The 12,927-nt window shown below is 42.2% G+C and overlaps 1 protein-coding gene across 1 annotated transcript in view; it reads right to left on the reverse strand.

The window, feature by feature from the left end:
- The window catches only part of LOC139465532 (uncharacterized), a 107,890-nt gene that overhangs the window by 53,020 nt on the left and 41,943 nt on the right, over window positions 1–12,927 (reverse strand). The window contains exons 47-58 of the mRNA XM_071247249.1: window positions 12,477–12,575; window positions 11,834–11,956; window positions 11,044–11,344; window positions 8,856–9,017; window positions 8,072–8,159; window positions 6,127–6,270; window positions 4,505–4,696; window positions 3,078–3,175; window positions 2,271–2,440; window positions 1,587–1,711; window positions 984–1,082; window positions 298–442 (exon numbers count right to left, since the gene is read on the reverse strand). Coding sequence (XP_071103350.1) covers window positions 298–442; window positions 984–1,082; window positions 1,587–1,711; window positions 2,271–2,440; window positions 3,078–3,175; window positions 4,505–4,696; window positions 6,127–6,270; window positions 8,072–8,159; window positions 8,856–9,017; window positions 11,044–11,344; window positions 11,834–11,956; window positions 12,477–12,575 — 1,746 coding nt within the window. The remainder of the gene's footprint in view (window positions 1–297; window positions 443–983; window positions 1,083–1,586; window positions 1,712–2,270; window positions 2,441–3,077; window positions 3,176–4,504; window positions 4,697–6,126; window positions 6,271–8,071; window positions 8,160–8,855; window positions 9,018–11,043; window positions 11,345–11,833; window positions 11,957–12,476; window positions 12,576–12,927) is intronic.

Raw genomic sequence — 12,927 nt, forward strand, 5'->3', positions numbered from 1 at the left:
GAAAACATAAAATATAAATCTGCTGTGATATAGGTTTTTTAATACACTTTTCACATTATTACATTATTTAATTTAACAAATAGATTACCGCCTCATATGCATGTGCATCGTATAATGAACTTCAGCAATGGCTTAATCGGTGCCCATGACCTTCGTTGTGACTAGGAATTGACAAATTTATCTCCTTCCCAACGACTGTGACCCCCTTCTGATTCTGATAGGCTACACGTTAAATGTCTAGGGACAATAGCTGAATTCTGTGTTGGTCTGAAATCTGATATGCTTTGTTCATGTCACCTTAAATCCCACCACTTCTTGTTATATTCTGAAGGTTGCGTCTCCCCACTGAACACACTCCACCGCCATTGGTCAATCAGGTAGCCGAACGGAAGGAAGGCGATCTTCTCAAGGGCAGTCTTCAGCAAGAAGTTGATGTCATCAACTGTAGACGAGAATACCTATTACCATCACACCTTAATGTCGTAGAAAGTAGTTTTACTAACTGTTTACGCCACCTTTAGCAATATTTATGTTATCAAGTATTCGGTGGCTGTATTGGTTAATCTCATAGGTATTGAAAGTTTATAAACTTATTGTTAATGTCAAACGTCTTCTTTGAGATTTCATCCAGAACAACGTTAACAGTGGAGTGGTCAGGGAGTGGTGTCAGACATACATGACGCACTCATACGCGGCTGCAGTGGGACACTCTACCAAATAGCCTTAAACATTAAATGACAAGTATCAGATACTTCCATTAAGATTTACAATAGATATCTCCAACTGATGGGATTATGTTTTATAACCTATTGTGTGGATAATATAAACGTCCATACTTGGAGCCATAAATCTAAGACAATATAACCCACAATTTCTGAACCAAACTCAAAATAGTTCCCAAACCCACTGTGGAGACCTGCTGTTCTAACCAGGTCACATACAAACAAAGGACCGATTCAAAGCTCTCCCACCCGCAGACTTACGTTTGTTGTCTTCCACTTTGTCAAGGAGGCCGATCTTGTGCAGGTGGGCGGGTGTGGCCGCCGACAGCGCCATGGTGTCGCCTATGGCCTCATGGAATCCTGACAGGTAACAGGGAAGGTATATTGTATGAGACTCATCATGGTAGGGTCGGTCGGTGGTTTGTGCATTTCGCACGAATTTGACAATTTTAGTTCGACGTCAACGCGGGTTCGTTTCAAACGCATCCATAATAGGAAAATGATAAGTATTACAAACAATACAAAATAAAACTTCTTTAAGGTATTATAAATAAAGATTTAATAACGTCATCATATTTATCCGCAATATAATCGTATGAACTTTAAAGCTGTGATTGTCTATCCAAGCTATTTATTTATTTATTTATTGTATCAATACTATATTTATATATCATTTTTGCATATGCTGTCTTATCACCATTCTCGTCTTTCAGTAACATGTGTGATGTTTTGCCTCGGAATAATACGCTAAATTGCCGGGGACAAATACAGGCATTAGACCTTTATGACGTATTACTTTCTAATAAAAATCTGATAATGAACTTGGAAGGAAAGCACAACCCTGCAGGTGTGTGACGTATATACCTGGGTTAGCTCCGTCCCTGAATGCCTGAGGCTGGTGCATGTACTGCATGTAGTACTCGATGTGTCCCATCTCGTGGTGGATGGTGACCAGGTCAACCATGTTTATGTCCGTGCACATCTTGATTCTAGTGTGGCGATACAGACATATGTTATTACATATGACACGATAATTCTTTCTCTTATGTGCTTGTTGAAAACAGTTTGAGACAATTATACTTTCAGCACTTCCTTCTGATAATCATTTTTTCATTTGGTACAAATGGAAGAAGTGTATGTTTTCCATTCTTAATTTTTTATTTATTTTTTAAAACTTGATCTTCCTACAAATTAAGTCTGTCCCCTACGTCCGTGTCTGTAGGAGGCAAATCTATCTTAACAGATGCTTCAAGCATATGGAGGTCAAGCTTGGATTTTAATTAACGAAAACGTCAGAAAAAACATTCATCAATTATTGAACAAGCCCTACCCTGCAGAAATAGAACCGCGAATGAAGAATGTATTAGATACATAGATGTAGAAATGTACTAAATGCATATAATGTGTCATAATAACATTATTGGAAGCCACACCCAACTCATCACCCCTACCACCCCACCCCCCGAATAGCGATGTGATTAGCTTTGAGAATATGTTTGTTTTCAATTGAGTTGTTCTCATGGCAGATGCCCACAAAGTGCTACACACCTAAAGTCCTTGGCATTATAGAAGTCCCAGGCCGAGGGGTGGCAGACGACTTCCCGGCCGGCCGGCTTCCTTATCATGGAGTCCGTCCAGAACGAGTCCACCATCTTGTTGAGTCCCAGGGACACAAAGAAACTCTCCGCAGTTCGGAACATTCGTTCTACCGTGTATTTCTGGAAGAAGGAAGTGACACATTCAACACTTGAGAGGTATTAAAAAGCACAGTAGAATTATTGTCTGTGGAGTAAGCATGCAGGAAAAGGCGTCAACATTGCTTAGCCTCAGGCATACCTCATGGCCATGAACGTTCTCCCTCCTAAAACATTGTAACTCGACAGATTGTGTAAACTATTATCTATTTAACACTATCAGACCCGACATGTTTACCGGAAGCGAAATATCTTCTGAACGCAACACCTTACACATACATGATCCATTATTACCATAAATGAAAATAATCATCATCATCGCTACAACCACATCATCATCATCATCACCACACCACCATCAACATCATCGCTACAACCACATCATCATCATCACATCTCCATCATCATCATCACACCACCATCACCATCATCATCATCATCATCATCACCCGTAGCAGAAGTATTGTAAATACCCCTGGTCCCTTGTTTAGTTGTCCACCTTTGGGTGCTGGCGTTTTATAGCCCGATTTCTATTTTGTTTTGTGTTAAAGGTCAAACTTTTAAGTATTTCACTCACTCACTCCCTCAGTTCACTCACTCACTCACTCACTAACTCACTGACCACTAACTGTGCCTGGTATTCCTGACAGTGACGAGTTACCTGCTCCTTCATCTGCGGTGTGATATCCACACTTGACCTGTTCTTGTAGGGTTGGACGATGTCGAATATGTTCTCCATGGTCTGCCCCCACATATTACCTGTACAAATCAGGATACACGTACAAGTATGTGTGATTTCTTAAAGTAAGAAATAGGTATAGGCATTCTTCCGGTTGGGTATTTTAGCCAGTACACTCATGTGCCACAATCAATGAATCAAGCAACCACCAACACAGTCAAATGATGTTTGACTGGTCATTTAATTGCAGCCAACGGGAGGCACTAGAGGAATAGACGTTGTCCACGTGAAATGATCTCAAACGAATCCAGATTCTCCCTAAACTTCATTGATATGCATGGTCGTGACGGGAGGCATGTCAGTGAACGTAACGTCGACGTCAATGTCCGCAGAAAGATAAGTATGACGGCGGTTTAGTGATGGTTTTGGAGTGGGATCAACATGACGGAAAGAACGCTATTACACACGATCTTTGTGAGGGTCACTAAACAGTACTGACGTGACCACGTACTTGCACCTATCGTGCTACCCTTACTCAGAATTCTGGTCGACGTTTTCTCTTCCAAGATGACAATGCACGTGTCATCCGTAGGAGATTGGCACCGTGTACTTGCTGCAGCTTAACATTACAACAATACCATCAGCAACAATGGCCCTGGTATTTCCACACTGAGCACCTGGACAGCATCCGAAGACGAGCACGCCTGCAGCCCACAGCTACGCTAGATGAACTATACCTTGCGTTTCGAGAAGAGTCGAAGGACAACACAGCAACATGACCATTGATATGGATACTTGTTGAGCCGTGATGGATTTAGCGGTCACTAATGAGCACACTTATTCACTGCATTTTCAGAACACGTCTTTGGTGACTGTGATGACCCTCTATCAATGAATTCGTGATAATCATGATTTGTCGAATTCTTCATTGTTACGCTTCCCTCATTACCAACATTAAACACATCTGTACTTGTCAGATTGGTTATAATTCATTGATATCGCCTGTTTTGCAGAAGATTTGTAGAATACATGTCAGACGGACAGGGTGTTATACACGTCGATGTTAGATAGGCAGGGCGTTATTAATGTAGAAGATCGCGTTGATTCCTCATCCTACAACAGATCGGATTTCCAATTGGAGCTCAAATTATGTGACTGTGTATTTTGAGTAAATTAGTACATTATGAACTATGATCAGGAATCGGTTTTCACTGCAGATTTGTGAATATGAATTGAAGGTTTGTAATGCTGACGTGATCTCATTACAGTGTAATCAAGAAGATTCGCAGACAATTTTTGTCTTCAAAATTATGGCATAAACATAAAAGAGTCTTGAAAAGGTGGCAACACGATTGTTAAATGTTGGTCTATAGCTGTCCTACTGACATCAAAGTCCTTCCATTGCCCACCTAATATGTGAGCCGGGATATGTCCGCTTGCCGGAAACCTATCCTGTCCGTAATGACCAATCAGTTTCTTCCGTATATAGGTGTGCAGCTGTTCATATAAGGGACGTAACTCTGCCAGCAGTTCCTGGATGTCTTCTTGGAAGGTGGTGCTCTCGTATGCTGATCTCCAGTAGTCGCCCGTGTCCTTGTAGTCTACCATGAAACATTGGAGTTGTGAATACATAGATCAACACCTACACCTTCATTAAGCGTTTAGAAATAAGGAATGACATTTTATTCTTGGAGCTCTATCGGGTAAATGGAATTTATGAACGAAGACTGTATGAAGTAAAGGTTGAAAACATGTTGTTAATATGTTATGTAACATACAGTTTCTTTTTGTGTATCAAACCTCATCGAGGTATCTTGGACAACTTTTTATAATAATGTGGTCAGACAGGAAGGCCCACGGAACATGGAATCGTCACAACACCGGGGATAGGGGTAGTCAAGTGATAAAGTTATGGAATAGGATACAGCGACTAGTAGATAAGCATCTACCCGGTACATAACAGAATTACTATAGTGGACACGACACAGGGGGTAATCACGTGGGTACAAGGTACCTTAAATCGTCATCGGGTACAGTGGTTGTCAAACGGGTACATGATATTGTCATAGACGTAGACAAGTGGGTACACGGTACCTTGAATCATCATAACATCGGGTAGTCAAACGGGTATGTGATACTGTCATAGACGTAGACAAGTGGGTACACGGTACCTTGAATCATCATAACATCGGGTAGTCAAACGGGTATATGATACTGTCATAGACGTAGACAAGTGGGTGCTGGGTACCTTGAATCATCATAACATCGGGTAGTCAAACGGGTACATGATACTGTCATAGACGTAGACAAGTGGGTACACGGTACCTTGAATCATCATAACGTCGGGTAGTCAAACGGGTATGTGATACTGTCATAGACGTAGACAAGTGGGTACACGGTACCTTGAATCATCATAACATCGGGTAGTCAAACGGGTATGTGATACTGTCATAGACGTAGACAAGTGGGTACACGGTACCTTGAATCATCATAACATCGGGTAGTCAAACGGGTAAAGGGTACATAAACGTGTATAGGCACAGGCGACTGACAAGTAGGTACAAGGTAGATGGAAACATAAATTGTCAATGCAAGAGAATAACCAGCCAGGTTTTCTGCCGAAACAGATTCCACTTGGAATCCATATGTATGTACCACCAAAAATCAGTGACGACACCCGGTGTTCGCGAAAAGGTTAAGCATGTCCTGCCCTACCGGTAGCACCCGCCATTCATACAATTTGCATAATTTGTATTGATTGCCTGACGCAGCACACGGGCTACAGGAAATTGACAAGACGGTACCCGGTATGTGATATTGTTAGTGAACAGGAGACAAGACGAGGTAGACAACAAGGGTACAAGATAAGCATGGTACACAGCGTACACGGGAACAACTGACACAGAACCAAGGCCTATGGTATAGGATGCGGCAAAGCGTAAGGTACTGACGTTTAGGGCAAACTCCCCGAACAGAACAGGATTCAGCTCAGGGGGTACAGGGTACAGGTATAGAGAGTGTGACCACTCACTGAGTTCTCGCACACCCTCGTTGCTCAGTTCAGCAAATTGGCGATACAGGTCTTTCATCTTCTTTCCTGTGTTGTCCCTCCAACCCTTCCATACCTTCAGAAGGAGGTCATAGTCACGTGATGAGGCCATGATCTGTTCTAACGCTGTAGTAAATGATGTTTTATATGTGAATTAGACAATTCAATTTTGATTTAAGATATACTGATCTCGGAAACAAGATAATAAAGAAACAATGTCTTCTGTACAAAAAAAATAAATTCTAGCAGTCGTGTTTACAATTTCAGAAAAATATTAAATAAAATCTCACGAGCAAGTACAAAGCCATAGCAGAGGTGGTGTGTGATGTTTTGTCCGTGAGCTAGGATCGGATTCTGCGTTTGTTCTAGAAGGGATGACCCATGTCATATATACTGAGGAGCAAAAGAAACACTTGTGGGACCATATTGGACCCGTGAAGATTCCGGGGTAGAATTATAGGTCTTCAGCAACCCATGCTTGCCGTTAAAGGTGACTATGCTTGTCATAAAAGGCGACTAACGGGATCGGGTGGTCAGGCTCTCTGGCTTGGTTGATGCATGTCATCGATCCCAATTGCGTGGATCAATCACTGGATTGTCTGGTACAGACTCGATTATTTACAGACCGCCGTCATATAGCTGGAATATTGCTGAGTGGGGCGTAAAACAACAAACCAACCAACCAACCATATTGGACGTCAGATTCAGACAGCAGTTACCGCAGGCAGTCCGGGAGGAACGGGTGCCAATGCCACTTCTCATCATCAGGCGTCTGACTTGCAAGGGCGTGTACTGATGCCCATGAAGGGCATACCCAATACTGACAGACAAGTGGGACTTCATTGTGTCTACACTTTCAATTCTGTGTGATCGAATACTGAACAACTGACCCCGGTGTCCTTGTTGAGCCTCTAAATTCTATATTTCCACTGGCTGTGATTCGAAACATTATGTTGTTGGTGCTAACAGATGTCCTTAGAAAAAACATATACTATCGTTGAATTGTCTTACCTTTCCTTTTCCTGAACGCAATGTCTTATTTTGTATAGTTTCTTTTGTCCATCAGTGTTTAAGGACTCTACCTAGAAGCTGGTAGATGATGTTGACCACTATGAGTGAGCTCAGGTTCCCTACACGATTAGCTGACCAAATGGATGAACCTACAAACACGTTTCTAGCCTGACTCAAGCATATTTCACATGCCTCTCTTTTCATTTTTGTCATATAGCTGGAATATTGCTGAGTGTGCCGTTAAACAACCAACCAACCAACCAACCATACATTGACAGGCTGTGTTTCTTTGTTTGTTGTGTAACGCCGCACTATTCCAGCTGTATGACGGCTGTCTGTAATATTCGAGTCTGGACCAGACAATCCAGTGATTGATATCATGAGCATCGATCCAAGGGATTGGGATACGATGACATGCATCAACCAAATCTGGAAGCCTGACCACCCGATCCCGTAAGTGGCCTCCCAGGACAAGCATAGTCGCCTTTTACCGCAAACATGGGTTGCTGAAGACCTATTCTACCCCGGATCGTCACGGGTCTGACAGGCTGTGGGGAGAGACCGTAAGGGTATGTATTGCAGGTAATGTGAGGCCCCCCAAGGGAATGTATTGCAGGTAATATAGATAGTGTAGGTAGCGTAGATAGTTTATGAAGTGAAGATGGCATGTGTGTAGATAGTGCATGCATAGTCTAGTGTACCGCAAGGCCAGGGGCCATGTTACTGACAAACGGGTGTGTGGGAGAGATTTGGGTAAATACAAAATTACGTGTTACCTGGATGTTCTTCATATGAATCGTGCATGGAATCTATCAACAGGTCAAAACGTTGGATGCGAAAATATAAAGGTGGTTGTCCAAGTCCTATCACACACCTGATACACATTCTGTAATAGATACCTGTGACAACAACCTACCTGGTGTGAGTGGCCTGCAGTCGGAGTTATTGAGACACACTTTACCCGCCCCATAAATGTTCTCCATCTGAGACTGGAGCTCTTCCATCTAAAAACAACATGGTGATGGAGACTATGTTATCGCCCCTTTCAGCCTTGAAGTTTAATTGGAGTGCCAAGACCTAATAATTTGGCTACACCAACGCTAAGTCTAGGTGTACAGATTTGTAAACCGGGATTTCTATTTTGTCTTGTTTCTTTATGCACGTGAATCTTAATTACTGCTCGGATCAAAACATGGGAATTTGGCCGAGATGTTTGACTAATGCTTCATGTGTATCGATGATCTGATATCGTTCAAAAGTGATTAAATTGTCAATTCCCTTCCAATGATTTACCAATTTCATATGATTATAAAAATGCTTTTTGTCGTTTAAAATATATTGTATATATCATATCTCATTCACTTCACCAAATTTTAGTCTAAAACACGTATAAAAATATTGACACAAACACATTGCAAGTCACCAAATCCATGGGGATTCAGGGTAAATATAGGTCCCCAGCAAGCAATGCTTGTTGTAAGAGGCGACCAAATGAATTCGGTGTTCAGGCAAGGTCAGTTGTACGGTCCCATGTCATCGCATCCCAATATTGTGGATCGACGCCCAATGCCAGTCACTGAATTATCTAGTCCGATCGGTTCCTCACAGACCACCGTCATACAGCTGGAATATTGCTGGGTGCGCTGGAACACAACAAACAATGAAAGCAAATAATTCAAGTGCACTTCCAGGTAATTTACCTTCTTCAGTTTGTTCTTGTCCTTCATTGCACTGGTACCGATGTTTGTGATCTTCTGGAACTGGCGTTTGATGGAATCCTCCTCTATGTTCCCCCAGTCTATCTTGTTGGCTCGATCAGCATATCGACTTTGGAAATCAGCCACATCTAAGCGACCGCGAACCTACAACAGAATAGTGGCGTTCCCTCTTACTGTCAAGCCTATAACCTCATGGCGATGGGGAATGGGGTCGGCTCGTCAAAGATCATAGGGTTAGAAGAACTCTCAGACATGGTTTTCTTTGCGTCATTTGCGGACAGGCATCGTTGCTTTTAATATTGAAAATCAGTTGATATGGTAAAAATCGATGTTCCAAGCTGTTAAATAATTTCATAGGAATATTGTCCTGAACATTTAGATAATATTCCTCCTTTCCATTGTGTGAGCTCCTTCAGCCTGGAAGGAAGCACTTGTCATACCAGTGCCTAAACCAAGCAAACCCAAAGATAAAGCAGACACATATCGACTGATACCTCTAACTTCCAACCTACATAAAACATTTGAATCCATAATCAAACGTAGGCTAAACCACATACTAAATCAAAACGATAGTCTCTCACAGGACCAAAGCAGCTTCCGAGAAGATCGATCCAGCATAGGCCACCTCATCAGGCTCAAACAGGATGCCGCTAGGGGTATAGCTCTAAAACAATATACAGTAGAAATCTCCCTCGATTTCTCTAAAGCATTTGACATGGTCTGGCACCATGGTTTAATGCAAAAATGAAACAAAAAGGGCATAGGATAGCAAACATAATCCACAGCTTTCTAAAAGATAGACATATCACAGTTGGCGCTGATGGGTCCACATCCAATCCCTATAAACTCGAAAACGGTACACCTCAAGGTAGCATACTTAGCCCGACTCTATTCAATATAATAATAGATGATCTCTCCCAGGCATAAACAAAAAAGTAAACACATCTAAGTTTGCAGACGACGGAACTCTCTGGGTCCGCGGCGGCGCAATTTCAGTAGCAACAGAACTACTTCAAAACGCTATCAATAACGTTGCTGATTGGTCGACCAAGTTGGGCTTCAATGTAAACATATTTAAAACATTATCTTCAAACATCGCAAGAAGCTCCAAATAAACCCTACCATAACTCTAAACGGCCAAAATATTCAATTTAAAACAGAAGCCAAATTCCTAGGGCTAATTTTTGACCAGCATCTCACCTCGGAAGCTCATGTCAAAGACCCTAAAAGTAGGTGCGCCAAGGACCTTAACCTCATGAGAGCAATAAGAGGCTCAACTTGGGGAGCAAATAAAAAGCTCTAGGTATCTACCAAACCCTTATCAGATCAAAACTGGATTATGGATCGCAGGTGTTCCACAACCTTTTCAAAACGTCAAACTCTAAACTCAATACTATAACAAGCTCTCAAAATTGCACTCTGTACTACTACGGGCACTCCCCTTGAGGCCCTACTAGCACTTTCAGGAGAGCTTCCCCTCGAGCTCTGAAGGGACCAACTCTCACTAAAGTACTGGACCAACGCCGTCCACAATAAACTAATGCAACAACTACTAAGTAATACTAAAAACCTAAAACCGCATATAAAAAAACTCTGGTCACACAAACCTGAACAGCCATAAGCTCAAAATTAAAAAGCATCGTACAGGCCCCTGCCCATACTGTCCTACAGTGGAGGACATTAACCATGTCATTTTCCAATGTAAACTACAACATACAACGCAACAAACTCTTAAGTGAAATAGGCACATGCATCACCACAATTCAGCAATTCCTAATTAATTCATCCAACTATTACCACCTAGGCAATTATCTTATCAAAACCAAATTAAACGGTAGGATCTAAATGTCTTACCCATGAAAACAAACAAGCAAAGCCAACTAAAAAATCACACTAACACATCATTTCAGTCAGCAAGTTTTCAGGCCCCTATTCCAAAATAACCCCATAACTCTTGAGTAATTACTTATTTCCCTTTAACGCCCGTTATGGCAAATTGTTTTGGGCAACATCATAATCATCGGGTGGCCCAGTTGTCGAAGACGTCACAATTCTCTGCGCGGAGTTGCGTCCATTTTTTAGGGAGATCCGATATTATGAGTTCGATTCACTGACGCATCGTGCATTAAATGAAAGATTTCCATTGTAAAGTACAATGTTATCCACGTACCGACGCCTTTGAGGTTTCGTCTGTGAGGTTAGTCTGGTACGCCCAGTCCGCAACGCTCATTTTGACCAGATACTTCTCAGCTTCTTTGTCGTAGTCCTGTAAGAACTGACCAGCTTCAGTAGCATCTTCTGATGGACAGCTGTCACTCCAGCCTAGCTCCTCCCCTTCATTCTCCTTCTCTAGCCAATCAATAAGAGGTTGGAAGTACTCCAGCAACGCCCCGACGTCCATGTCCCTGCCTCCCGTCATCATCTCCATCACATCCGGCCACGGCTTCGAAGCGCCAAGCTTCAGCACGTTACTGCCAATTGGAAGATGGATATGACGTTTGAGATCATATTAGATAGGGGAATATAATGAATTCTATAATCCCTATGTTGTGGATGTGGTTGCGATTCCGTTGCTATTTGAATTTAATTTCACTTATCTCATGTGCCTCTGGAGGAACGAAGAGATACAACACTGTTGCGGATTAAAGCAATACATACTCTCCCATTCCTTTGTGCTGAGACCATCATGTTCATGATCTCGTTCCACAAATATGCTACAACTTGCTACCCCTATAGGTAAGCATAGACAAATATGGTAGTGCTAAGATCTCTTTGTTTTACATGGCACAGGACATTGATGAAATCAAAAGGTCAATTAGACCTGGCTCATATTGATTCATAAAATGATTAAATGTAGCGCCAGTAGACTTGTGTTTCGGTTTTGAATGAAATTAAAGTCCAATTGGGGTTATTTGGAAACAAGCAAATCCTGTCTCCAGCACATTGACAGAACAACCAACCCAAGACGTGTTCCTGCCTCCTTGGAATTGTAGATATCACACTTGTGTAGCGGCCCTGTGTGTCCGGCGGCCTTGCACAGCGCCTGGTGGAACTGGAACTGGATGACGTAGCTCACGAAGTATCTGGGAACACCAAATATCGATCAGCGTCAGGTATATCAATACACCTATCCGGAACACATGAGGAGACTCATTCTTGACATTAAATGTAAAAAAACAACAACATGGAAATGACAACAGAACACACATCATCACACAAGAGAAACTGAAGCGATAAATTCCCAGTAACGATTACCTGTTTAACAGTAAATGAGAAGTTATTCTCTTCATTAAAACAAAACTCATCTTGTGAGCTCCCACTCAGGTCCTCTTTCCACAGAGTAACCTTAGCATTACGGGTGTCGTATCTCCCTACGTAAACGCGGCCTCACGTAATGGCCTTTATCAACGGGTATCAACGAAAGGGTCCATCCTGTCAGACATGAAACAATTACAAATATGAGTCATGGAAAACAACGCATCCCCTAGCCGTGCCGGTTTCTTATTCGCCCTATGCTTAAAGTGCACAAAGGCTTGTTGAACCCAATCATTAGCTGAAATGCCCCAATGTTCAAGTTTTATTTCTGAGGGGGAAACAACATACCTGATGTATGGAGCATTGGCCGGAACATGGAACTTTGCTCCGGGATCAAAATCTGCCTCTGACCTTGGTACGGGAGCAGAAACGCCCTGGTACTGACATCTGGTATACAATACAGACACATATCGTAGACGGAAGGGGCAACACAGTTTTAACAGGAGCAGGAATATCCGATACAGTAGGAGGAGTATATGTATATATAAGTAAGAGATAGAGAATGCGTGACGTTATTGGGACCAATACTGGTACTGTTCCTTTTTATCTTAATAAAGTAGTGTCACAAGACCTATATCTGTCCCACAAAAACATGTATGAAGTGAACAGTTTGCGCACATATTCCACTCCAGGCCTATGAAACCACGGCTCGGGGACCTGTGTAAATATCTTGGTTCATGTAGCTGGAGCATTGCTGTTACAAAAAGCAGGAGTAGAATATTAGAATGATAACTGAATG

Source organism: Haliotis cracherodii, unplaced genomic scaffold, assembly GCF_022045235.1.
Source record: "Haliotis cracherodii isolate W230 unplaced genomic scaffold, xgHalCrac1.p SCAF_18, whole genome shotgun sequence".
Classification (NCBI taxonomy): domain Eukaryota; kingdom Metazoa; phylum Mollusca; class Gastropoda; order Lepetellida; family Haliotidae; genus Haliotis; species Haliotis cracherodii.